Genomic DNA, 26,912 nt, shown 5'->3' on the forward strand with positions numbered 1-26,912 from the left:
ACAATAAGCTTCCCCAACAAGGCTCTACTATGATCGATTGGATCTATGCCCAAGCCTCCCTGAGCCAGCGGAAGTGTAATAATTGTCCATGCAACCTTTGCCGCCCGGGCTGGCTGTCCGTCCCGCCCAGACCAAAGAAAGTTCCTGATCAGCCTCTGTACCTGGCTAATACAAGAGCTCGAAAAGATCCAGCAGGACGTGATGTACCACATGGTCGCTAACAGCACCTGATTTGCCACCACCACCCTCCCAGCCAAGGATAGTCGAGCTGTACTCCAATACAAAAGCTTCTTCCGAATGCTCAGAAGAAGCGGGGCAATCTACTGCTCAAGTGACAAATCTAGTCCAATCTGGCATCCCAAATACCGCACTGCTGTGCCAGGAGGAATCCATCTAAAACCGGGGTCAGGGCTCCATGCCGGAGTGGGAGCGCTGCTGATCCAAAAGGCCACTGTCTTGCGCCAATTGATCAATGCTCCCGAAGCTGCACTAAAAACCTGGAGCGACTGCTCTGCCCGAAGAAGATTGGCCTCTTGGGGCCATGCAAAAAAAAGCCCGTGTCGTCAGCAAACTCAGCATCGAGCAGGTCCTCCCCCCGGACTGGGAGCTGGAGTCCTCTCAAACCAACCTCCTCTGCCGTCAAATACATGCTCATAGCCTCCACGAAGAAGAGAAAAAGAAAAGGGGCGAGGGGACATCCCTGAGACGGACTGATCTGGTCAGCTCAAAACGGCCCCCGTCCTCCTGCAATCAACACCTGGCTCTACGAGCTGTGGAATACAGAGCCGCCACCCCTCTAATCCAGCCTGGCTCAAAGCCCAAGCGAAGCATGGTGCCCTCTAAGAAACCCCAACCAACTCTATCGTATGCCTTCTCAAAATCGAGAAGCATCACGACCAAGTCCTCACCAAGAAATCTAGCTCGGTCCGTCGCCTCCCAGAAAGTAAAGATGTTGTCAAGGATACTGTGCTCCTTGACAAATCCTGTCTGGGTAGCATGAATCAACTCCCCCAGGAAGGGCTGGATCCTCAAACTCAAGGCCTTGGCTAAGACCTTGTAGACAGTATTGAGGATCGTAATAGGTCTCCAATGCCGAATATCATCTGATACTCCCTCCCCCTTGGGGATAAGAAAGATCAAGCCCTCTGAAAAGCTCTGTGGCATCACCCCAGTGTCCAAAACATACTGAAAGCCCCTACGGAGGCCTGGCCCCAAAAGGTCCCAATAGCGCATGAAAAGGCCGGCGTCAGTCCGTCCTCCCTTGGGCAACTATGTCGCGGTAGGACCCTCAAGGCCTCGGCACGCTCAATCTCTGAAAGAGGCGCACCAAGAACTGTACGCATACGATCTGTGACCCTCCTCTGCACATGGGCCCACACAGTCTGTCTGCAAGCATCCCGATCCTCAGTGGGCTGGCTCCGCTGAAAGCAGGTCTCTATAGAATGCAGTGGCAATGGCTCTGATCTCCCCGGGCTTAGTAGCTACCGATCCATCCGGCCTACCAAGCTGACGGACTCCTGCTCAAGCATGGCGGGGTCCAGTGATCTCAAAAAACTCCCCAGTCACTCTATCACCAAGCTGCGTCCACTGAGAGGCCTGACGACGATAGTAAAACTCATGTCTCTGCTCCTCTGCCTCTCTAACCTCCTGGCGTGCCTGGCTCAGCTGGGACGCCACCCACTCACATGCAGGCTGCTGCTCCTGAAGGCGCTGAAGCGAAGCACGGCTGCGTCTCAGCCGATGCTCCCGCTCGCGAATCTCTCCCAGCCGTGTCAAAGCTGCAGCGTGCAAAAAAGAGCTAAGCTCGATGAGTCCCTGGGCACACTGGCCTGCTGCATCCTGGTCAGCTATCATGCCAGATCCTCTCAATGTCCTCAGTGAGACTGGGATCTGTAAGTACCCTCTCTGGGATCCTCAACTGCAAGCTGGGCTCCCGTGTCCTCTCCTCCAATGTCAAGATAACTGGCGCATGATCTGAAAATGAGGTGCCAGCGAGAATGCCGATGGAGCCCCCTCGCTCCCCTAACCAGTCGCCCACATAAAAGCGATCAATCCGTGATAGATTAGTCCCTCTCTGCCGACGATCCGACCGAGAGAAACTAAGACTGTCCTGAGAGCGGGAGAAGGCCCCATGCTGCCATGCATCAGTGATCCTCAGTGACATGCAAAATCGGTCCCAAGCTGCAAGCTCCGTGCCGTGCACTGTAACATGACTGCCTCCCACCCTATCGGCCGGGTCCTCAAGCATGTTGAAGTCTCCCCCGACACACCAATGTGCGGCCTCTGGCAATGCATCCGTAACCTCGGTCCAGAACTCTGCTCTGGCACTAGCATGGTTGGGCGCATAGACGTTGAGCACGCCCAATAGCTCATCATGTATCCTCAGAATGACATACTGTGCTCTACCAGGCACAATGATCCCACGATCCACAATGGCCTGCCGCCATACATCTGCAATGACCATGCATACTCCTCCCTGTCCACCCAAAGGACCAAACCCTGCAGACCAAAAGGTGTCCCATCTACCAGGCATCACCGAACCATATCTCCGAATCCTACTCTCACCCAAGTGGTGCTCCTGCATCATCAAAATATCAATGCTGCCGCCAACCAGGCAACTCTGAAGCTCCTGCCTCAAGCATCCACGATAGCGTATAAAATGTGCTCCGCCAAGGCCCTGTACATTCCATGAGATGATCCTCATGGATGGCCTGCTGAGGTGGATGCTATCTCAGCCGTACGGCGGGCCTTCGCAAGCGGCTTGGATGGAGAGTAGTCCCCATCCGAGCGGCTGCAAATCTGCCCACTCGGTGTACTGCAAGAATCACGGATCAGGAGCCAGTGGTGGCTGTGGCCCATGGCGACTGCCTCCCGCTCTGACAGAGCAACCTCGTGTATACATACATATCGAGGGTCGCGTGGCTAAGTCTACCACTATGCGAACGACCAAATGACGAATCCCTGAGGCATCCACACTCCCGGGATCCAAGAAAAAATGAGCCAACTCCCATAGTCGGCCTATCACATCTGTCACCTCCAGATCGCTCACATGATGAGAAAACTCAACTGCCTAAGTCTTCAAAGTGCTAAGAGCGAGCTCTAGAGTCCACTCCCAGTCGCATGGGCCACATAGAGGGAACGAGAAGGCCACCGCTGAATCAAGTGCCTCCTCCCCGCGGGCCGAAGGTATCACTACTACATGAACTCGGGATGGGAGCTGGCTCATGGGGGCCCTCTGCTCCAAAAAGCCATGTGAAGGCATAATCAAAAGCCTCCGAGCGCTGTCTAATGCCAAGGCGACTCAGCCGACTGTGCAGATAGATGATATCCGTGAAGCCCGAATCGGCATGGTAGGTCTCCTCGGTGGTGCTCGAGCGAGGTCGGTGCTCAGCGCCCTCCGGACTGCAGTGAAGGCTAGGGGACTGCCAGGGCCTCCCGGGAAGGTGAGGCGGGCGGGGGGGGAGGAGGGGGGGCGAGGGGGGTGGAGAGGGAGCCGCTGCCGAAACCGAAGCGGGGACGGGAGGAGGTGAAGGTGGAAGCGAGGCGGTGGGAGGGGACGGGGGTGGGGGTGGGGGGGGTGAAGGAGGGGGTGCTGGCATCTCCTGGTCCTCAGTCGTCGCAGGGGTCTCCTCCTGGAGGGGAGCAAAGCTGTTCCTCAACGGGAACCCAGTGATGCTGAGACTGTGGCTGTTGCTGCAGCGGTCTCTGGGCGTGCTGCTGTGGCTGTCTCCCTCGACGGCGCCCCTGTCCAGGCTGCTACCACTCCGAGGTCTCTGTGGCCTGAGCAGGTGTCCCGGAGGCAGCCTGCCAAGCCGCATCTGTGGCCGGAGCAGGTGTCCCAGAGGCAGCCTACCAAGCCGCATCTGTGGGCGGGCCATGAGGGGCCTGTTGTGGTGAGGGTCGGGGTCTCCTGCGAGGGCAGGCCTTGGCCAGATGACCGACCTGCCTGCAAATGAAGCACTGGTTCGGGAGCCCCGAAAACTCCACTCTCTAATCAATCCATCCCCCCCCTATCCTAGGTAGCTGAATGACCTTAGGAAGGGAGGAGATGTCAGACACCAAAACTCTGACCGACGGTAGCCCAGCTGCTCTGGCTAGCCTAGAGAGGAGCAGAAGATACTCCCGGCGGAGTCCAGGGAAGCAAACTGTAACATGGAAAAGGCGCTCTCCCTGCTCAGCCGGCCGCTGCTGGGTCAAAGCCGTGCTGCCAAAAGGTCTGAAGAAAGCCCGAGCACCCCTGATGTCAAGGGGACTCATGGCTAGGACCTTGGCCACGCTCTGGGTGGTCTCGAACTCGATCTGGTAATGTCCACGGCCCAGTAGCTGTACGTCCCAGGATCTTGCCCACATCTGCAAGAAGGCGGGCCTGGAGAAGATCCCGGATCTCCCCTCTGCTGGGCGAGTGCCGACTATACGGCAGATGGTGGAATGAGCCTGGAGGCGTTCCACCTCTGCGGTGAGGCTCGCTTCCTCTTCCGGTGAAAGAGAAAGCCTGATGGGGGTGGGCGGGTGAGGGGGCTGCGGGAGAGTCCCTCTGAGGCGGGGCGGGAGGAGCCTCCATCAGAGTCTAAAGCTATGGCGAAGGCGAGGCAAGAGCGTAGATCCTGCAAGAACCGAGCTGCACACAGAGAGGCGGAAGACGAAGGTCGGAGAAAAAAGGGAAAAACCCCCCTGGGGGCGGAAATCAGCAAGAAAAGGGAGGGGGGCGAAGCGGCGAAGGAGTAGCCCTAGGGGGGGGAGCTGCGCGCAAGAGGGGTGGGGGGAGAAAGAGCTGGCGGAGGGGGGGTCGGGGCGTTGCAGAGGGGAGGTGCGCGAGAAGAGGGGGGGCGCGAAGGCGAGGAGGGGCGGCAGGCGGTGCAGCGAGGGAGGGGGGCGCAGTAGTAGCGAAGGCAGGCGGGGGGGCAAGGGGAGGCACGAGGGATGAGGGGGGCGCGAGGGGGCGAGCAGACAGGTAGGCGGGGGGTGCAGGTGTGCAAGTAGCGCGAGCAGGGAGGGGCGGGAGCTTCAGCGAGCCAAAAACTCTTCCTCTATGATTAATTCTTTGATATGTAAATCTGATTTAATTAAGTTTCTTAAGCTTCCAAGTAGTATAAACCTATGTAAAATGGTTATAAAAGAAGTCTTACGAGACTTTTGTGATTTGGTTAAGCCAGATGAGGTGGTGGAGGCTTGTGATGTAGTTGGAATAAATAGAAAAGGATATCATGCCATCTCCAAACTTTTATTCAAGTATCTCTAGCCTCGACAGTGCAAGTTTTTAGTCTACCAAGGCCATACAATGTGTGCAAGGTAAGGAAATAGGAGAATTTGTGATGTAGTTGGAATAAGTAGGAAATAATATCATGCCATCTCCAAACTTTTATTCAAGCATCTCAAGCCTCGACGGTTGCAAGTTTTTGGTCTACCTATTCAACGTGTCCAAGGTGAGACCAGGAGAAGGCAACAACAGAACTTGGCTATTTCTAGCTTAATAGGTGAGTACAAATACATAGAGAGAACTATGCCACTACAATAGGCAAAGCAGAAGAAGAATAGCACATTTGAGTACAATATATTAAACAATGTTTTTGTGGATGTGAGGAGAGTACAAGCTTGCATGGTTAAGTATTACCGAATGACAATTACAAGTGATGTATTTTTTGAAACCACAAAAGAGTTCAAATTTTTCTCATAATTTCCTTTTGTCTGCAAGAAGAGACATCTATTAAATCTCATTCTAATTATATTGTCTTTCTTTATTATAAAAAGTGTAATGAAAATCTTGGATATTCTCACACTTTGATATTCCATCCATTATTAATGCTCAAAATACATGTGAGTTACTATAAGTGGAAGATATTCGGACCTTCACAATACAGTGGCATAAGAGTGCAAATTTGAAAGCCTTGAAATGTATGTTTAGCATATCTAAAGATTCAAATGCAACACACCCTTTCTTGTGTTGAGATTGGCAATGCCAAATTGGTTGGGGGTGAGAGGTGAGTGATCAAATTGATTAGAGAGATTTTATGCACACACCCAAGTTTACATTGAGAAGGGGTGTTGAAATGTGCAATGTAAAATGAATGGGTTATTTGGTTGAGTGTGTGAAAGCACCCTAGAGGTGCAAGATATTGTGGTGGCAAGATAAGAATGCCACATGTAATATTGTATGGTGTGTGAGTGTTGACCAAAAGAGTGAAGAAAAAGGAGTTGCCATATGGATGACATGTAAAGTGTGATAAGGCTAGAAAGCCTATATCATTGTATAGTTCATTGTGAATGCAATAGTGCAATAGAATTGAGTGTTGAGTGTGCAATCTCTCTCTCTCTCTCTCTCTCTCTCTCTCTCTCTCTCTCTCTCTCTCATGGAGTTCTTAGTGTGGTTTAATCCACCCTAATTATGTTGCCTAATCTATGTCTTTCACCATGATCAATCCTATTTTAGGATTGTTAACATTGTATCAGAGCTTGGGTGGGCTCTTGGTCATGGTGAATATTTATGTATAGTTTTTCTTGGTTATGAGTTCTTTGACTAAGCATTATTTTTAGTTTATTATGAAAAAAAATTAAGCACACTCATATTATCATTTGGATTTTGCATTTGTGAGGATTTGAGAGAGATTTGGAGATGCCATTCTCAAGTTTGAGAGAAGATTTGCAACAAGGAGGTTGCATAGAAGCTTCCCAAGAGAGTTGCAAATGGGAGTTTTGCAAGATGGAGAACCTGCTCATCAAAGAAGATGAAAATGGAGATCTTAGTAAATATGAAGGCTATGGAGCCTTCAATGTCAACAAGGAAGCTGCCAAGAAAAGATTTGTGAAAGTATTTTGGATTTTGCCTCATTCATTTTTTGGTTTGAGCATGGAAGAATGCTCAATGTAAAGAAGGGTTGCTGATTTATGGGATGAGTGAATCCCATGGCTCTTGTAAGTTAGCAAAGAGCATGTGTAGAGGTGCATGCTTGTCTATGTGAGAGGCAAGCAATAATGGGCTGATTTGCAGCTCATGTTGAAGCATGTTAAAAGGCATGGCTCACAGAGTTGCTTATGGAAGATGGGCAGCAATGGTGGAAGCACTTCATAGCTTTCACATGTTTGGCACCTAGAGATTTTTTGTGAGAAATCTAGTTGAAGGCACCCTTGGAGTGGTTCCCTTGTGAGAGAAGCCGCATGGAAAGCTTACTTGTCAAAGATGGAAGAGGCAAGCAGTTATGGAGCTCATGTGTGAGCTCAACATGGCCATGTAAATAACTATGATGGAACCTTATGAAAGAGGTTGAAGAGGCAAAGATTTGTGCATCAAGAAGGATGCATTGGTGAAGCATGCTATGGCAAAAGACATGCAATTTAGAGCTCACAATAGCCATATTTATGGCCACACTTGGAACGTCGACTTGGAGGTGTGAAGAGGAAAATGAATGGTAGCAAGAGCAAGCAATCTCACAACAGATTGAATGAGAAGCAAAGGTAGTTGGAGAAGAAGGAGCACATCAGACGTGCGTCCAAAATACTGTTGTGGATCCAATGGAGGTGCAGAGCCATTTTGTCCAGCATATTGAACACTTCGTTGCAGCTGTTGGGCAGCATTAGTGAGGCATGGATCCTTGGCAATCTGCTCAGCTAGCTCCTTTATACTAGGATAAGACACAGAAGGCTTGACATGGCACAGAAGTCGAACGGATGCCCTCCTGGATGCCTGTTTTGTTGTGGGAGAGCTGCTTATATCTTTGGGGCTACGGCAGCGATATCGACTTGATGTCGCTACTACTGTAGCACTGGCTATTAGACAAAGGCAAGGGCGGGTTCGAGCCTAGCATGTAGTGTTGGCGGCCAGACGTCAATGGCCCTACTATATTGGAGGGGCATGGTCCCGCTCTGCAGCACCCCATGAGTCCCACGACGCCACAAGAAGCAGAAGCAAGAACAAAAGCAAGCAACAGCACCATAGGCAGCATTGGTGGTCCATGGGCGAAACGATGGGGATATTTCAAGTGTCTGCTTCCATCAAAACAACAGAGAACGGGCTAGGATTTGGAAATCGAGAAGAGAGAGAGCTGATATTCATCGTGCAGCAATCCATGAGCAGGATCGTGTGGCGGATATCAACAAGCACCCTACACCCTGAAGATAATGTGTTCCATTATTTTTTTAAGCAACCTACCCTTAATATTTTAAGGTTTTGATAAGAACAATATAAAAATACTTTACCAATCCCTTGTTCACATGGACCTCACATTGATGTGAAGGCGCTCAACAACCTCAGGAATGGAATGGCCGAGCAAGCCATAACAATGAAGTGGCAAACTGTGTCCATGCAAGACACACATAACTGTAAATTTCTTTTCTTTATCGCCTGAAATAGCGGCCAAAAATCAGCTTGTAAAAATGAAGCCGTGGAAGTTGTTTTGACCACTTAGATTTTGTGGGTACCCTGCCCTTGCTTGCATGCATAAAAAGGATTGTATTTTCTCACCCAACTTATGAGGGTCCCCTGCCCGAGTCGTCTAAGGTACTCGAAATGGATGTATTTGTGGTGTGTGTTGAGTTGTGCACGCATAGCTCGCATTATGGGTTGGTTCCTTCTCCCGGGCACATGGGTGTCCAAAAAGCACTCTCGGTGGTTCCGTTGGAGCAAAATGGTGCTCGAAATGGACTTGAGGTGTCTAGGTTTGCTAACACATGCATACACATTGTTTGAACACTCCAATTTGCATTGAGGGGGAGTGTTGAGATTGGCAATGCCAAATTGGTTGGGGGTGTGAGGTGAGTGATCAAATTGATTGGAGAGATTTTATGCACACACCCAAGTGATCAAATTGATTGGGGGTGATGAAATGTGCAATGTAAAATGAATGGGTTATTTGGTTGAGTGTGTGAAAGCACCCTAGAGGTGCAAGATATCGTGGCAAGATAAGAATACCACATGTAATATTGTATGGTGTGTGAGTGTTGACCAAAAGAGTGGAAAAGGAGTTGCCACATGGATGATGACATGTAAAGTGGGATAAGGCTAGAAAGCCTATATCATTGTATGGTTCATTGTGAATGCAATAGTGCAATAGAATTGAGTGTTGAGTGTGCAATCTCTCTCTCTTATGGAGTTATTAGTGTGGTTTAATCCACCCAAATTATGTTGCTTAATCTATGTCTTTCACCATGATCAATCCCATTTTAGAATTGTTAACATCTTGTATTGCATGGAAACTATGGAAGACATGATCAACTAGTCAGGTTGTACAGTGGCTCGAGAAAAACCTCCAACTAGAGATAAGATGAAGCTGGTGTAGTAGGTCTAACTAGAAGAAAAAGTATTTGTCTCAAGTTTAAAAAAGCAATAAATGTGCCAAATCAAGAGAATCTCCTATCTCATTGTGCACTACAAAGGAAGTTCATCATGCACAACCACAACTTGTACTCAAAGATCATGCTTGGGATAAAATATTACCTATAAGTTTGGAGAGGGTGCATATATGTACATTGCATGCAGAGATAAGGATACCCGATAAGCTACTATGAATTCAGCTATGCTTACTCTATAATACCACCACAGCTTTCAAATACATGTATTGAACAATACAAAATTTTATTTCCAACATGGGAAGGATGTGTTGAGATTAAGAGGGATGTAAGAACATCGGGTGACACATGAGAGAGGATAAATATGCAGGTTGCAAGCTCTAAGATCAATAAGCCCTCAATAAATTCATAGATTGAAGGCTCCAAGAGCAAGAAGCTCTCAAGAATGTGTGAGCAAGATGAGGGAGAAGAGAAAGGTGCAAGTTGGAGGATCAAAATGTAGAGAGCCCAAATGAGGCAAAAAAGTGGGAAAAATGGATGTATACATAGAGATACCTTTTTTTTAAGAGAGATTTGACTTTTTGGGAGGAAAGCTGAAATTTTACTTTTTGGGCGCTACTAGGCTACAAAATTTGGGCGCTAATAGGCTATAAAATTTGCAAGCGGGGAGGAGTAGACCACCTTTTGAGGTAGCCCCTACTCTAAAAATAGCATAGTAACTTAGGATAACTTTAGTAGTGACCTTAATCTCCAACCACAATAAGAAAAAAGGAGAGGGGTGAATAGAGGGGACCACCAATGTCACATTGTTGTGTAAATGGCATGTTTCTATTTTCCCACCTCAGCACTTGATTAGATAACAAATTTTCCCACCTCAGCACTTGATTAGATAACAAATTTTCTTAAAATTTTGCCCAATTTTAACCCATATTGGCCCTAACTCTCTTGTCAAGATCCCTAGAGTGAAGAATACGCTCAAGAGACCATGCTCAAATTTTTTGAGCTGTTAACTAAGTCACCAGTTGACATTGAACCACATCTTGGAAGAGCCATTGTCCACCAAAACCAATCCATCAAACTATGCTGAGGATAAATCGGAAGAAAAATCTACAAATGATATTGCAAGTTAGTATTCAATTTAGAATGAGATTGAAAGACACCTCATTTCAAATCTACACTTGGAGACACAACCTCATCTTATGAATGTAACTTTAATCTTTACACCCCTCCAATCTAATCGTGACTTGTACCGAGATCTAAAAGCTTGCATATAGAAGAGTATTCTAATGCCACACATGAACCTCCAAGGTCTTTGCAAGCTTCTAAACAAGTCTTAGTAAACACACTAAGGGGACGTACATTGCCATTGTTTACATTGAGCACCACATTAGGTACTCTTGAGAATGTTGAGAGCCAAAATGAAGAAAACCATGATTTAGGAAAAATCTTTGGGAATAAATCAAGGAATGAACATTCATTGCTTCCATCTCAAAGTGAATGGGAAACTAAAAGTGAAGGCGAAAATGAGACATCCATGATTCCATTTGAGGAGCCTATCAAAGTTTAGCTAGATTTCTCTATGGGAAAGAATGTTGAATGGGAAAAGGCAATGATTATGACACAAGGATCCCCATCTAGTAATTTGTGCAAAATATTTTCTTAAGCAAAATAATTATTCAATCATTCAACTTAAGCTATTTCTACAAATTCAACATAAACCAAAATTTCAAATTTCACACATAAAAATACTTAGCTCTTGTATGACGCAAACATTGGGTGCCATCCTCCCCCTTTACATATGTGGCATATTCCCCACACAAGAGTATTTTGAGCATTCCATTGCCAAAATAGGCCATAACCTCCAAAAATACAAAAATTACCAAAATATGCCATATTTCCCACACATGAGGATTTTGAGCATTCCATTACCAAAATAGGCCTCCAAAAATATAAAAATTGTGCTTTTTTTTACACGTTCTCTTTACCCAAAATAGCAAGCTCTTAAATATTAAATTACATGGGGCTAGGTTAAAAAAATTAAGCTTTACAAAATAAATGTTTGTGAGTCTATGCTTCAAGTCTAAGCTTGTAGAAATAAATAAATGGATGTGCACAAGCTAGCACATAAATATACAACCCCTTTCACACAAACCCAAATGATCCCAACAAGGTCTTCTTCTAACTCTTCAGTTATGGGTCTCCAAGGAATTATTGCAAGCACAGGGAGTCTGTGATGGTGATTCCACCATTTGGGTGCCCAAAGCCTCAAAGAAAGAATATTCTCGCCACCCACTTATGTGTTAAGGAGAAGTGCACTCAAGTCTCGAAGCAACAGCAACAAAACAAGTAGACCACAAGAACCCTTTCCCAAAAATGGAGAAGCTACAAGAACCTCCTTGCATTCTGAACAACAAAATATGTCACCTCATAAGATGCATCACTACCAATCAAAAATTTCAACATCAACATTTATGCCACGAAAGAGTCTTCGGAATGCTTAATGGCATGACTTAAATTGTTTGTCAACACACTTTGGTACCACGAGAGGTTGTCGAAGCTTAGTGGAGCAAGAAACATTAGAACTTGCAATGCTCAAAAAGGAAGCTAGAGCACCATTGGAGCAATATCCCTCGAGATCAAAACGAGAGAGTCAATACTAGAAGCCTAAATAAACAGATCCATTGGGCGAGTAAAAGATCTAAAGGATGAAGAACAAAAAATTCTCTTGTACCCCTGAAAGACAAACATGAATAAAACTAGTTGGGATGTTCATGCATGACTTTCCCACATATAGTCACGCCATAAGAAACTCAAGTTTTTCAAGCCCAAAAAAATTGTCCAAAAGTAAAAGGAATCATTCTTGGCCCTTCACATTGATCAAGTGAACCACAACATCACCCCAAAAGCAGAAAATTCAAAGGTTCAATTCACGTGAAAAACCAGTGGTGGCAATCTTCGCTTCATGAGTAACTCAAGTTTTTATGTCGAAAAAAGGTGTTCCAAAAGTAGCATGAATCATTTATATCCCTTCACAATGATTAGGTGAACCATAAAATCACCTTAAAGATAGGGAATTTAAAAGTTTATTTGGCATGAAAAATCAGTGTGGAAATCTTCACGTTGTGAATTACTCAAGTTTTTCACGCCTAAAAAAGGTGTTCTAAAAGTAGTATATGAATCATTTCTACCTCTTCACAATGATCAGGTGAACCATAAAATCACCTCAAAAGCAGAGAATTCAAAAGCTCACCCGGCACGAAAAACCACCGGCAATTTTCACTTCGTGAATAACTGAAGTTTTTCATGCCCAAAAAAGTTGTTCCAAAAGCAAGAGGAATCGTGTTTAGCCCTTCCCATTGATCAAGTAAACCATAAAATCATCTCAAAAGAAAGAAATTTAAAAGTTCATTTAGCATAAAAAACCAGTGATAATTTTCATGCCATGAAAAACCAGGTATGGTTTTTCACGCCACAGGAATCTTCTGTGTTTCAAAGGAAAACTCATGTGCTTTCTCAATTACACCTTCCTAAACTTATTTTAGTTTTTCTCATCCACATCTCCAAACAAAATTCATACATGAATATCTCAAGAGATAAGTTACCCACCATCATTTAAGTTATATGTAGTACTCACATGCATGAACAAAGCCAAAACCACTAGACGTGAATATCTCAAGATAGATATTCACGCTGTGTGAAAAAAATAGCCTAGTTTTTCATGCCAATGGAAACCCTTCCAAATCACTACACAAGCTTGGAGATCAATTCAATGCACATTAACAATTGTTGATATGACTAACCAATCAATATTAATTATATACAAAAACTATTTGAGATTGATCCCTATATTAGCCATACTTCATGCTTATCTACAAGTCACACTAAAGAGAACTATTAAGTTACATGGTTGCAATGGAGCATTGTCTTCGTGTGAAGATACTTGAATGTAAAAGCATATATTATAATCAACATCCAATCACATCAATGCATAAGCTCATCGGCTTACCATTCTTCTTTCAATTGGCTAACTACTACAACATCAATTGCTCAGTGAGTATACACGATAACCAACCAATTATGAAAAAATTTATACATTATAGCCTCGTTTATCGACATCCTTACAAGTATATCTCTAGATTGAGGGGAGGGTAGAGAGGGGAAAGAGGGGGGACATGGTGGGTGAAAGCTTGGGCAATGGTACGACCCATCACCTATGTTTCCCTTAAAAGTTGTAAGTATAATAGGTTATCCTTAATAGCACCCATTCAGACCTCACCAGCAAACGAAGCCTTCAACAATAATCTCTTCACTATAAAAAGCCACACTTCTCTCAAAGAAGATGCTACATTAAGAGTTTGCTTGATTCAATTTAATACACTTCATTGTATATTTACTAGTAATAGAACAAAATATATTTATACATAAAGTAATTTGCTAGTAATATTTTTGCTAGAACAAAATATATTTATATATTTATATTCAGTAGAAGCTACATCAAGAGTCTGCTTGACTCACTTAAATACACTTCATTGTATATTTGCTAGTAATAGTTCACTTTAAGATCATTGAAAAAAGTCCTACACAATACGAAAAGTAACCACCAAGAAACTACATTTGTGTCACTTCAATGTATCAAATGAGGAATTGAGATTCACTCTCTCGTTCTAATGATTATGTCAACATTCCTCTAGACCCCCTATCTTGTCTTATCCACCATTACTAATAAGCCTTAGAATCACTACTAACTATAAATAATCAATGTAAAACTGCTTGGGATTTTTTTTTAAAGAGTGCACAAAATATTTCAAAGAAAAAGCGCACATAAACATAAGAAAATGAAAACCACTCACAAAAAACCCCGCCCTAGTTACTAACTAGCCTTTCCCCATTCCTTCCGAAGGAATAAACATCATAACCATTAGAAAATGCAAACCACTCACAAAAAACCCCACCCTATTTACTAACTTTATTATTTACTAACTAGCCTTCTCCATTCTGGAGGAACAATGACCATTAGACATTCATGTAACCTCATAAGCATCAATAAATTTTTCCTACAACAAAGTTGTCTACTCCATCACAAGAGTGCGATCGACATCAAGAAGGGGGGAATCTTAACATATTTTGGAATTACCAAAAGTTGCCACTATAATTCTATATTCAATAGACACCAAAAGCATGTATGATTAATCTATGAAGCAACAATGTAACTTGAACAGGCACTCGAAAATGGTCCAATGAAATACTTATGTCTATCCCGCTCCAATAGCATGTGGCAACAAACTAGAATGTGATTTCCTATGAATGTACTTCATGCATGTATTCTAAGATTAAGAATTGTAAAACTAATAGGCCACCTAGGAGACTTGGCACCTGCCACAGTTTAAGTACATGTGAACACTCTCTCAGAATGCAATACACTCTCCCATTGTGTAGTAGTGTCTTTTTCTTGGTAATTACTTTATCTAATGCATGCTAGTGAGTTTGTTGAGTGATTTGAGGTAAGAGGAGGGACGAGGATTCTTAGTCCAATGTGGCGGTGTAACAATGCTCATAGAAGTCAGTGAACGAAAATTGATATCCATGGAGTTGTGGAGTTCTTAAAGTGGTGTGCTTAAGCTTGGCCATTGAAAAGATTCCCAGGATGGTTGTAGCTTGCGAAGGTAAGCTCTTGTGAATATATTTCTAGGAGTGACTGGTACATACCATAACATGGAGACACAAAGAATATGAGGCTTCGGATGAGAATGGGTACTTCATAAAGTCATTAAAAAATCTCCAAATGGTATGTATCCATGTTGAGTTTGGAGAGTAAGATTACTATCATCAATAGAATCTTGCTTTCTAGTTTCGTCTACTTTTAGCTGTTGGAGACCAATCGAATATGAGGCTTAGGCTAACTTGTTGTAACACAACACTTCATTAACCAATCGTAGGAGTTGTCTTGGATTACCTGTTAGTATACACTCAATGCCCGCCTCTCAGCATGTATCTCACTTTGATGTATAATGCACATTTGGTAGGCCCCTATTATGAGGAGTAGCCATGGTGCATGTCTTTAGTGGGAACCCCGGCTTTAGACACCGATGGGGTCATTATATGTGACCATTGATGATGGTTAAGAGATGGTCAAGGATACAAGCGACGGTATGAGGAATATTCCCTAGAATATTCCCTCAGATACTAGGTCCATCATTAGTGGACAGTGATCGGAGGTCGGTGGACCACGTTCTTGATCCGCGTGCGGTGACCGTGTCTATGCAGTGTAATCGCCCTCGTTATATACGCATCTACCACACCGGCCATAGTACTATATATGGACATAGTTGCCATGAGCTAAGGTATCCAATGCTTGTGAGTATCCACCCCCTTCTATACCTCGTACATACTCCATCCAGAGTCTGTCTAGATCGTCATCTAAGCTCTACTTGAGAGCACACGAGTAGATAGCACCATCACTTGTACCTCTTTGGTATTATCAGAATTTTAAAGTCTCTCCATTGTGTATCTATTGCATTGTCTATTGTGCTTTGTCTTGCTATCTCTTTCCACTGTGCCATATTCTTATATTTCCCTCTCAGTACTAATTGCTTCATTTGAAGCTATCACTAGGGGATCATGCCTCGTTTGAAGCTACCACTAGGGGATCATACCTCTTGACATCTATTTGGAAAGTGTGGAAAGCACATAAATACCTAAGAAGGAAGAGAGATTAAGTGGGGCAGCTATATGGATATTCTATCTAGATTTCAGCATGCAACCCAAGCCAAGAACTTGATTTCAAAAGCATATATGGTCTACACAAAAATGAAATCGGACTTTGAGAGGTGTCAATGGAAGCCTTGGGGACAAATCAAGGATCAACTCCACTTACAAAATTATGACAAACACTTCGTTAGGGCAAGAATGAGGGAAAGAGTCATCCAATCTACCTAGTCTAAGTGCAGATGGAAGAATATATGGTTCCCAACTCCCTTCCCTAGGGACTTCGTACAGAGCTGTGGGGGCCCAATTCTAATGAGCATCAATGGAGTTGGAAGTTCAAAAAAGACGAGATCTTTGAGTCCTAAAATTAAGTCATTTAAGTGGCTCATTTCATGTCGAGGGTTTTGAGTTCACAGCAAGAGCCCAATTTTGGGCATTACAACATATTGTTTGACCACATTGCCAGTTGAAAGTGGAGTCAATCACACCCCTATTCTAAAATTGTTGATTAGCAAAAAGGTGGCAGCAATGAATTCATGGTTAAGCCAATGGCCATCACTCATGATACCTCTGTTCTGGTGAGGGAATCGGGAACTTTATAGAATTTTAGATGATCGCCACTACCTTGTCATGCTATACACTGTATTCTTCCGAACAACCGAGTATGGACTTTGAATAACTAACATTTCTTTAGTGAAATTGAAGTGCCTCTCAATCGAGCACATTGCTTCCAATATTAAACTCGTTCCTTGATGGTGGTGCAAGCATATCCCTCCTAGCTTTTGAAGATTTAGAGAATGATTGGGACGTTCTATCTGATGATTTGTGCATGGAGTCTTGAGCTCATTAATCTGGCCTATAACGAGTATGTGCATGAAGACTAATGTTATTCGAACAACCATTTCTCGCAAATATAATGAGTTAATCACAAGTCAGTTTAATTTTGTCCAAGTAACCGGAACCTAAGCCATGAATGTATACCATTTATAACCCAATGGGTTTATGAAGTAGACAGAATCAAATTGAAATCTCCATTTCTTTGCTAGTTACATTGTAGTGATTTATAGGTGGTAGCTCTAAGATTAATGGAGATGATGGCTTTTGGGCTGAATTTTGGATCTCGAGACCGTTAAAACCTCACTCAATACCTGCTTGTGTTGTTTAAGGACAAGATTGCAATGAAAAGAGAAAAAAAAAGAAACAACTCTCTATAAAATTGGAGCTAAAGTCCCCATATATTACAATCAGACACCCTACACTGATCAAACAACTTGTGGAAACTGTGAAATCTTTTGCCTGGCAGGTACACTATACCACCCCAATAACTAGTCTACTTTTTAGTCTACTCAACCTGCAACTCAGGCAGTCAGAACAAAACTGGAGCCCATGAACCACCAAGCTGCACAAGAATCGATCAATTGAATAGCATCTGCTAACTGATGGCCTAGTAATCAAGGCCACCCATACCACCTCCCATTCCACCCGCCATGGCAGCAGCACCTTCCCTTTCATCCTTTGGTACTTCGACAACCACCGCTTCAGTAGTGGTCAGCAGTGAAGATACACTGCAGTGCCGCGCACAGTTAGTATATATACCGACGCCCAGGATGCATAACACAACTGAAAAAACAGAGAGCTCACCTTGCAGCATCCACAAGAGCAGTTCTTATAACCTTCACAGGATCAATAATACCCGCCTTGACCATGTCAACATACTCTCCTGCACCAACAATTACACGGTTTAAAGCCTGCCTATAAGCCATGAGAAGGGTTAATCCCCTTAGTTTATCCAGGCAGCAACATAGCCAGATCAAAGCTCCAAACTCTTAAGACCTTTTGCTGCATCATAGCCAAAGTCAGGGTTGTCCTGCTCGAGTAGTTTCCCGACCACAACCGCTCCTTCCACACCCGCATTGACAGCAATTGTGTATGTAGGAGCCTAAAAATAAGGGTTAAGTTTCCATATGATTAATTGATCCAGTTCCGGAAAAAGGAGAGGGGAGCCCAAGGCAACGCGTTCTGGCTTTACCTTCAGAGCATTTTGGATCACTTGTATGCCAATCTTTTGATCAAAGTTTTCTGCCTTAAGCTTTTCAAGAGCCTTGGATGCATACAGCAAGGCAACTCCACCACCTGCATGAACAAGGATACAGCATTTTGAAATTGAATGCATTCTCAGTACTTGTGCTATACAGCTTAACCAAGGTATATCCCACGCATCTTTAGGTGTCACTATATCTTGTCCACGTTAGTATTAAACACATGTTGGCCGTGTGTCAAGTAATGAGCGTTTCCATTAGCCTCATGGAGAAGCCTCTAACTACAGAAGGGGGGTTGGGGAAGTCAATGAAGTGGGAGGATGAACCATAACAATATAAGCTTGTGATATTGATTCACCATGACTCGTAGAAATTAGTAACAGCAGAAATGGAGTTCAAAGATCCTACCTGGAACAATGCCCTCATCAACTGCAGCTTTGGTCGCATTCAGGGCATCCGTAACGCGATCTTTTTTCTCACCAACTTCAACCTCGCTAGCACCTCCAATCTATTGAGGGGGCAACATATTTAGTTAAACATGCAGCGTGATTTGTCAAAACAGTAACACATGAACAAGATGGCGTACACAAATCCCACCTTGAGAACTGCAACACCGCCAGAGAGCTTTGCAAGTCGTTCTTGTGCTTTCTCCTTGTCATAGTCGGAGGTTGATGTGTTAATGGCCTCCCTGATCTATTGTTTAAAAAAGAAAATCACTGTAAATTCGAAACAGAACAGGATAGAGAATGATTTGAAAGCTTACAATCCCCATTCAATACAGAAAACTACCTGCTCACATCTTTCTTCAATGGCTTTCTTGTCACCTCCGCCATCGAGGATTATAGTGTCATCTTTGGAAATGGTGACCTTTTTGGCCCTACCTAGCATATCTATGGTCACTTTTTCAAGCTTCAAACCAACATCTTCACTGATAAGCTGCACATATAAACCCACATGCAGCCTTATGATCAACACAAAAATATACAAATGCTTAAAAATGCAGATATTCACAACAAAAAGGAGAGAGAGGGGGCGAGGGAGCCAAAAGCACACCTGCCCACCAGTTAAAGTCGCAAGGTCTAGCAGATTAGCTTTTCGATTTTCCCCAAAGCCAGGAGCTTTGATGGCACATACCTTTAAAAAGTAAACATATCAACCATACTATTCACCTTCATGACCAAAAAAAGCTTCCACCACACAACAACTTGTACGGGGAAAAGCACGTTACCTTCAAACCTGCACGCAGTTTGTTGACAATGAGGGTTGCAAGTGCTTCACTCTCTACATCTTCAGCCACAACCAGAAGTGGTCTTTGTTCCTACACGACACCCAAAAAAAAAACAGTGGGAGAATCAAGTGGTGATGCAATCAAAAAACACTCTTAGCAGCCAACAAATCCAATTCTAACCTTCATGACCAACTCTAGCGCAGGTATAATGGAATTCAAGCCAGAAATTTTCTTCTCATATATAAGAATGACTGGATTTTCTAGCTCCTGCACCCGAGAAAGTCCAAGAAGATAGCAAGTCAGCCAATGCCATACTAGGTCCTGTGGCTGCAAAAATGCCGTACTTCATGTCAATAACATGCATAAGCCACTTACACATTTTTGGGTCTTTGCATTGGTGATAAAATACGGAGAGATGAAGCCCCTATCAAGTTTCATACCCTCCACAACTTCGAGTTCATTATACAAGGTTTTTCCGTCCTGAACATACGCAATAACAATGACCCTTAAGAACATTTTCTATATGAGAAGTAAGTGTTGAGACTACTTAACTTGCTTCGCTCCTGAGGCAATGACTTACTGCAACTGTGATCACACCATCTTTGCCCACTTTTTCCATAGCTCTCGCAATCAGATCACCAATTTCTCTGTCGCCATTGGCTGAAATTGTACCCACCTGTGGCAAACCCATCTTTTACACTCTCCCTCTTCCTCTCCCCCTCACTCCATTTCCCCAATACACCTACACATATTTGCATATACCGCAAGTGTGCTATATAAAAATAGATAGATATGCACACATCTACATATAAGACATCTCAATACACATGCATATGTATGCCGTACAGATAGATATGCACACATAAACATATAGGACATCTTAAAACATATACATAAGTATGCCCTATAGTCCCCCTCCATAGTGAATGTGCAGAATAATCAAGAGGAACAGATTCATGTGACCCAACCTGAGCTATCTCCTCTGATGTACTGATCATTTTAGCTCTGCTTTTTAAATGGCCAACTACAGCCTCAACTGCCATACTGATACCCCTTCTTAAATCCATTGCATTCATCCCAGCTGCAACAGATTTGCATCCTTCGGCGAATATGGATCGCGTAAGAATGGTAGCACAAGTGGTTCCTGTTAACATCATTCAATCAAAGGGTTGAAGAAGACTTACACAGGTGATTGATTTCTGTAGACATCATTCGATCAAGAGACCTTTTGGCTGCTAAGCAGGCTTACCATCCCCAGCTACATCATTGGTAGCATTTGCAACCTGTTTGACCAAACTTGCTCCAACGTTCTTCAACTTCTCCTTGAACTCAATGCTTTTGGCCACAGTAACCCCATCCTTGGTAACCTTTGGTGTTCCAAAACTTTGCTCGATTATAACATTTCGCCCCTGTCAAAAGGGCAGAGGCATGCTCTGTCTGTCAGTACTGAACTGCATCAATGCATAAAAATGGTCAAAATTTAAGGAAAAAACATTATACCTTGGGACCCATGGTCACCTTCACTGCATCAGCCATCTGCTCAACTCCTTGAAGCAAAAGGGCACGAGCTTCAATGCCAAATCTTATTTCTTTAGCCGCATAGTTTCTGACCTGGTTGGCCATCCCAACATTCTGCTAACAAGGACAGATAAGCCATTAAACATGCAATACTCAAATTCCACATGCCGAAATCAAATTTAAAGTACTTGTGCAAGCCCAGGTGAACCTGCTGACACCCTACATGATGGCTGGTCAAGACATAAAAAAACTAGAGTCTGTTAGACAAAGGGCCCATGCATACACCCCAACAACCATGCCAAATGTGTAATACTGGAATCTAATTGAAAACCTGAGTGGAACTGCAAATCCACTGCAGTGGTTTAATGCCTGCCCATGAGTGTTAGCTTGCCATATGATTTAATTATGAGCACTGGCCTGCCATGCCTGCCCATAAGTGTCAGCCTGGCATATGAGTACTGGCCTGCCATGCCTGCTCTTAATTATCCCACATTATTATCATTCAATTCGAGCCAACGCCCAATGTGGGTATGGCAACTCCTCATTGGAGATCTGCCAGGCATAAGAGTGTTTTTAGAAGGTGTACCCCACACAAGTCCTACACTAGCTAGGCTCCTCACAAGGGAGGACTTGGTGGCTGTCATACCTAGGCAACTAGGTCTCCCTAGGCTATGCCTTAAGGGAGTAATGAAACCACTTTCGGCATAGTTAATGACAATAGCATTTATCTGTTTTGAGTCCAGGGCAGCTCCAGCTGCCCTCGAAAAACATTCAAGCTGTAGGTAAGGCAACTCCTCATCGGAGAACACCAGGCATAACATAGTTTTTAGTAAGTTCGCCCGCACAAGTCCTACACTACCAAGCCTCTAGGTCTCCCGGGGCAACTAGGAAGGAAGTAACGAAACTGTTTTCAGCAAAGTTAATGACAAAAGTGATTCTCTGTCGAGTCCAGGGACAGCTCTGGCCACCCTAACCCAGCTCAAAAAATATATATATCTCCAGCAACAGTACCATTCTCTCTTAGGGGCCCTGCCTTTTGGCAACACTGATACCACTATGTGACAGTTGAGTTTTAACAAGTGAAGACAGCACAAGCGCCCCCTGTGTCAAATGGGCTTGCAGATAAATGTTCACACCAGAAGATAAAAAGGATAGCTGCAGGTCGCCACCAACCTCTCGAGTCAATAGGAGGGATTCCATTCCTGTCAAGCCCACAGATGTCCTGCCCTTTCGCCTCGTGTTTGGCCTCATGAGGCCAGAAGCTTTTCACGAATGTTTGCTTCCAAATCAGGCATTTCTCATCAGGATGGCCATGTGGAGGGTCGGCCCCAACCTAAGAGCACAGGGAACCAGTGGCAGAAGAGGAAGTGGGCTCACTTACCCACTCTAATCTCATCAACCCCAAAATCTACATGTTATCACTATTTTTCTTCTCGCTCTCTCTCTCTCTCTCACACACACACACAATGATCACCCAAGAACACTCTCTCCTCATGAGAATCATGCGCACCCATCATCCTATCAGAGTCTAAAATTAGATGAGAAATAACGGGTTTAAGGGAAGGGAACGTACACTCAAGCGAGAGCCCCTCCTGCAACACAAACCCAACAAGGGGAAACAAGTAGATGATATGAAATCAGTATCATTTCCAAAAAAAGTAATGAACAGAAAACAGTGTTGGGTAAGTAGAAATTATTATCAAGCTCCATGCAAGAAGCGAAATTCAACCTATAAAGCCGCCCATTAATCTAAACAAGAAAGTGCATTACAAAGCAGGCGATGTCAGCTATATTAATCTGGTCGATCGCAACCCGCTCAGTAGTTCCCCGCGGAACGCACGCACGAGCGCGCGCGCGCACACACACAGACACACGCCTCTCTCTATGTCTATCTCTCTCTCTCTCTCTCTCTCTCTCTCTCCCTCAAGCCTACATTTGCATACCTTAAACGAGAGGCCAGAGTCCCAGCAGCTCGATACATGTTTACACGTCAGGCTTCTCTCTGCAGACAAAGGATGGATCAGATTGACAAGCGAGACGAGCAACGTTTGAGGCGAATCTCAAGAATACAAGGGTTTAGGGTTTTAGGTTTCCCAGCCGTTAGAAGACTCTAGAAACTCTAGAAGTCTTCAGCCTTTATTTCCATTCTAGCAACCTAGGGTATTTAATCGGTCCTTAATTTTGTCCTTCACACCCAAAAAAAAAAAAACTTTGTCTCAACCTAGTAAAATAAAAGGCTCCCACCAAATCCAATTGGAATTCCAAAATTAAGTGTCTATTTGTCAGTGAAGGAAATTCGTTTTGTCTCGTCTGCATTTCAAATAACACGGCGTCACCAGTGCTCGATAAAAATATTTTTTTTAAGACCAATCAAAATAAGAACAAATCCTCTATCTAGCCGATTTTGTCTACAAAATGTTTACCACATATCGGTTTTATAACTAAAATATATAATAAATGAATAAATTAAGGACAATGAAAAATCAAAAACTTTTTTCCAGATCCTAGCCGATAAAAATACATCAAGTTGTCGTTTTTTTTTAGCACTGGACCTCACAATCTCAACTCTACCAAAAATTGGCTGAGTTAGATTTCTAGTTCACAACGAAAGCAAGATCACATGCTCAACTAAACATGAGCTCAAAATGATTCTCCTTCATTTAATGCCTAGTAGTAGGCAAGGATTATGCAAAATCTATAAAAAACAAAGAGTTTCTTTCCATACCAAGTTTTTGGTTTGATGTGAACTTTTGTATCTACATGAACAATGTGTGCATTCTAGATCTTGTATTTCTTTTTCTAATCTAGTGTGGACATGGTGTCTTGAGATGAGACAATGTGAGTATTCTAGACTAGGTGCTTATTTCCTCATCTAGTGTGGCCATTCTACCTTGAAATGAGATAGTGTGGCCATTCTAGTTTGAATACTTGTTGCATTGTCTAGTACGAGGCTGCGGCGAGCATTCTTTGTCTATGTAAGGCAGTGTGAACATTCTAGATCTCTCCTTGTTCTTTGTGCTAGTGTGATCATTCTATCTCAATATGAGATAGTGTGGACATTCTAAACCTTGTGCACATAACACCATTCTAGACCCCATGCACATAACCTTTTGAGATCAATCTAGCCCTCATGCATGTAGTTTTGTTCTTTTTAAATTGTCTTTTCAAGCCATGGAAATTAGTTGTTTGTATTAGAAAATCTTTGATGACATAACTCTTGTAAATGATTTGATTGTCTTTTTTTAAAGAGAAATAATATTATGTATCAATTAAAGCCTAGGTTACATAGCATAATAACATTTGACCAAAAGGAAGATAATTTCACTAAATATAATCTACAATGTGAAGCTAATGGGATAAATGAGACCCTCACTACACAACAAAAGTGGAGAACTTATTGTTTACTACTTTGATGAGCAATTTATTTATCTTTAAACACTTGCCATGGAAGAGCGTGTTGATCAAGTCATATAAGAAGAAACACAAACCCCTGTTCACAATAATGCACTAACTATATGGACGTAGAATGGTCCGAGACAATATAAATTCTTATAGATGATTTCACATGATTTGGCTAATAAGACTTGTCATAATTCTATATGGGCCCTAAAGATGACAAGATCCTAACACTGGCTCTTAAATAAGTTAAGACCTTGTGTACGAGCAAGTTTGTTTTAGATATGCTTTTTTAGATTTTCGAAAATCGCAAGGAAAGTTCACCTTTGAAGATTTCCCATCTTCAACATGTTGTCTTGGCACTGCAAAGGTTTTTTTTAGTAGATAAGACTTTATGTAATAAGAAACGAGTTTTACAAGTTTACATCCATGACATTGTTAACCCTACTTTGGGTTAACTTAGTATCTCTCCATTACATGCGAGAGATAGCACAATAAGTGTCATGAAATGGCACTCTAAACGTTATAATTTATCAGGAACTTTCCACACAAAAGAGAATCAAAGTACCAAAATTGCACACAATAATCACTAATAGATATTCAACTCCAAACAAATAACAAATTCAAACATATAACAAATAATCACTAATAAATATTCAACTCCAAACAAATAATAAATAATCACTAATAAATATTCAACTCCAAACAAATAACAAATTCAAACATATTAAACATACACATAAAAGATAAACCATAGACTTGAAAACTATGCACAAGATAATCGTCACCACCATCAACAAGGATTGGGTTGAATCTCCCCCTCATGTGTGCTGGCTCCTTGCACGACGTGAGTATTTTATCATGTATTATCAAAAATAGCCCTTGAGCCAATCGTGTAGCGATGTTCACACACATCTAGTGTGTACCAAAAATAATAGTGAAGCTCTAGCTCACACGCAATACACCCGTGCACATCGGGGTGCATAAATATTCAAGTACAAATAAATGGCACGCGGCCAACCAAAAATAGTGAAGTATAACTCATAAATGTCGAGGCGATGTAAAGACCATACACATGACAAAACCCGCGCGACACCTCGTTCGGTGACCCTCGTACAAGTACGACGCCTCATTCGGCATCCTCGTACTCATCACCTATACTCAACAAGTCAACATGTTAGGTGAGGTAATCAAACACCAATATCAACAACACTAGCATGCGTACACATGGCATCACCCAATCACAACATACATAGCATAGACCCGCAAAGCATATGCCAATCACACTTACAATGTAGTATTTAATATGACATCACTCACGATACTAAGTGCAAGCATGGCACAATGGTCGGATGGGTGTCCGCAATAGACCATAGAGGGCCAATAATGTAACATCCCTCTTGCTCGGGTTAGCAACTGACCTCAGTTGCGTGTTTGGTATAGGAATGGATTAAGTCAGGGCATGTGAGGAAAAACCACTTGGGCATCCAACGAGCATCTTCTCTTTGATGGTTCTTGAAGGTCAAAAGATATCTGTTATAAACATTGCCAGTTCTTGTAGTAGTCTGCTCATAGTCAATAATTTCATCAAGTATAACTGCTCGGCATCATCAACTAGCTCTGGAGGTTCTTCATAAACAGGATGAGTAGGGATTGGTCCTTTAAAGGATCTCAATAGACTAATATGAAAGGAGTTATGAATCCTCCAATGGGACGGAAGATCTAGTCTATAAGCCAGGTCATTGATTTTGTCTACTATCTTGAAAGGACCATAGAATCTAGGTGCTAGTTTGACAATAGGATTCTTTTCTACACTCTTAAGTCTCCTCTTTTCTATCCTCTAAAGTACATGGTCTCCTTTTTCAAAAATCATGGGTTTCCTTTTCTTATTGGCTTGCTTTACATACTTTTCGTGAGCCTTCCTAATAGCCTCTTTAACTTGGTCATGAATAGAGCTAAAGTCTCTAGTAAATTCATCAGCAGCTTCTATAGTGCGAGAAAGACGAGTCATCGGAGTGGGAAGGGTCTTTCCATACACTATCTCAAATGGTGCCTTTTTAGTGGCAGAGTGATGAGTGTTATTGTAGGCAAATTGGAGAATATGTAATATTTATCCCATTGCCTAGGCTGTGATGAAACATAGGTTCTAAGAAGGTCTAGGATAGTGCTATTGGTCACTTCAGTTTGGCCATTGGATTCAGGGTGAAAAATAGTAGAGAAATCTAAATTTGTGCCTAAATTATCAAACAATGTTCCCCAAAAATCGCTATAACATTTAGAATCTCCATCTGACACAATGACTTTGGGCAAACCATGATGCACAAATATATGCTTTAAAAATAAATGAGCAGCTTGATGAGCAGTCAGTTTCTTTTTACATGCAATGAAATGAGCCTATTTACTAAATCTATCAACTACTATCCAAATCATGTTATTCTGATTAGCAGAGCGGAAAACCAGTTATAAAGTCCATTGAAATCTGCTCCCATGGTTCATTGGGAAAACCAGTTAATAAAGTCCATTGAAATCTGCTCCCATGGTTCATTGGGAATTGGGAGCAGCATAAGTAATCCTTGAAATTTCCCCTTATAGCTTTTAATCTTCTAGCAAGTAATGCATTTGGCCACAAACTTGGCCACATCTTTCTCCATAGAGGGCCAATAATGTAATGGCCAATGAAAGTCTCGGGCAATGGTCTGTAAGGTAGAGAATACTCCTCTATGTCCTGCATATGGGGGTTGGTGCAA

At 43.1% G+C, this 26,912-nt stretch overlaps 1 protein-coding gene across 2 annotated transcripts; it reads right to left on the reverse strand.

Annotated features, from left to right (window-relative positions):
- Positions 1-17,176: 17,176 nt before the first annotated feature.
- LOC147603106 (chaperonin CPN60-2, mitochondrial-like) lies at positions 17,177-22,907 on the reverse strand. Of its 2 annotated transcripts, none has more exons than XM_086797051.1 (17): positions 22,713-22,907; positions 21,943-22,361; positions 20,752-20,883; positions 20,501-20,660; positions 20,220-20,395; positions 19,832-19,927; positions 19,627-19,731; positions 19,432-19,518; positions 19,252-19,341; positions 19,077-19,157; positions 18,813-18,959; positions 18,621-18,716; positions 18,432-18,531; positions 18,014-18,117; positions 17,818-17,923; positions 17,626-17,704; positions 17,177-17,549 (listed from the first exon to the last, which is right to left on the reverse strand). In XM_086797051.1, exons 2-17 carry the CDS (start codon positions 22,018-22,020, stop codon positions 17,429-17,431), a joined length of 1,758 nt encoding a protein of 585 aa, XP_086653177.1. In that variant the 5' UTR covers positions 22,021-22,361; positions 22,713-22,907; the 3' UTR covers positions 17,177-17,428. The 2 variants fall into 2 exon arrangements, with proteins under 2 accessions (XP_086653177.1, XP_086653178.1); XM_086797052.1 differs by having other exon boundaries at positions 22,343-22,361; positions 22,713-22,894.
- Positions 22,908-26,912: the final 4,005 nt, after the last annotated feature.

The sequence above is a fragment of the Cibotium barometz genome, chromosome 65 (genome assembly GCF_041138505.1).
Source record: "Cibotium barometz isolate CiBa-2024 chromosome 65, ASM4113850v1, whole genome shotgun sequence".
NCBI classification, from domain to species: Eukaryota; Viridiplantae; Streptophyta; class Polypodiopsida; order Cyatheales; family Cibotiaceae; genus Cibotium; species Cibotium barometz.

Coding starts and splice junctions, on each gene's coding strand:
- LOC147603106 (XM_086797051.1), bottom strand. CDS start 22,020: ATGAGGCCAAACACGAGGCGAAAGGGCAGGACATCTGTGGGCTTGACA. Junction 19,732..19,831: donor ATGGTGTGATCACAGTTGCA/GTAAGTCATTGC, acceptor GCGTATGTTCAG/GACGGAAAAACCTTGTATAA. Junction 19,342..19,431: donor CGCTAGAGTTGGTCATGAAG/GTTAGAATTGGA, acceptor GGTGTCGTGTAG/GAACAAAGACCACTTCTGGT.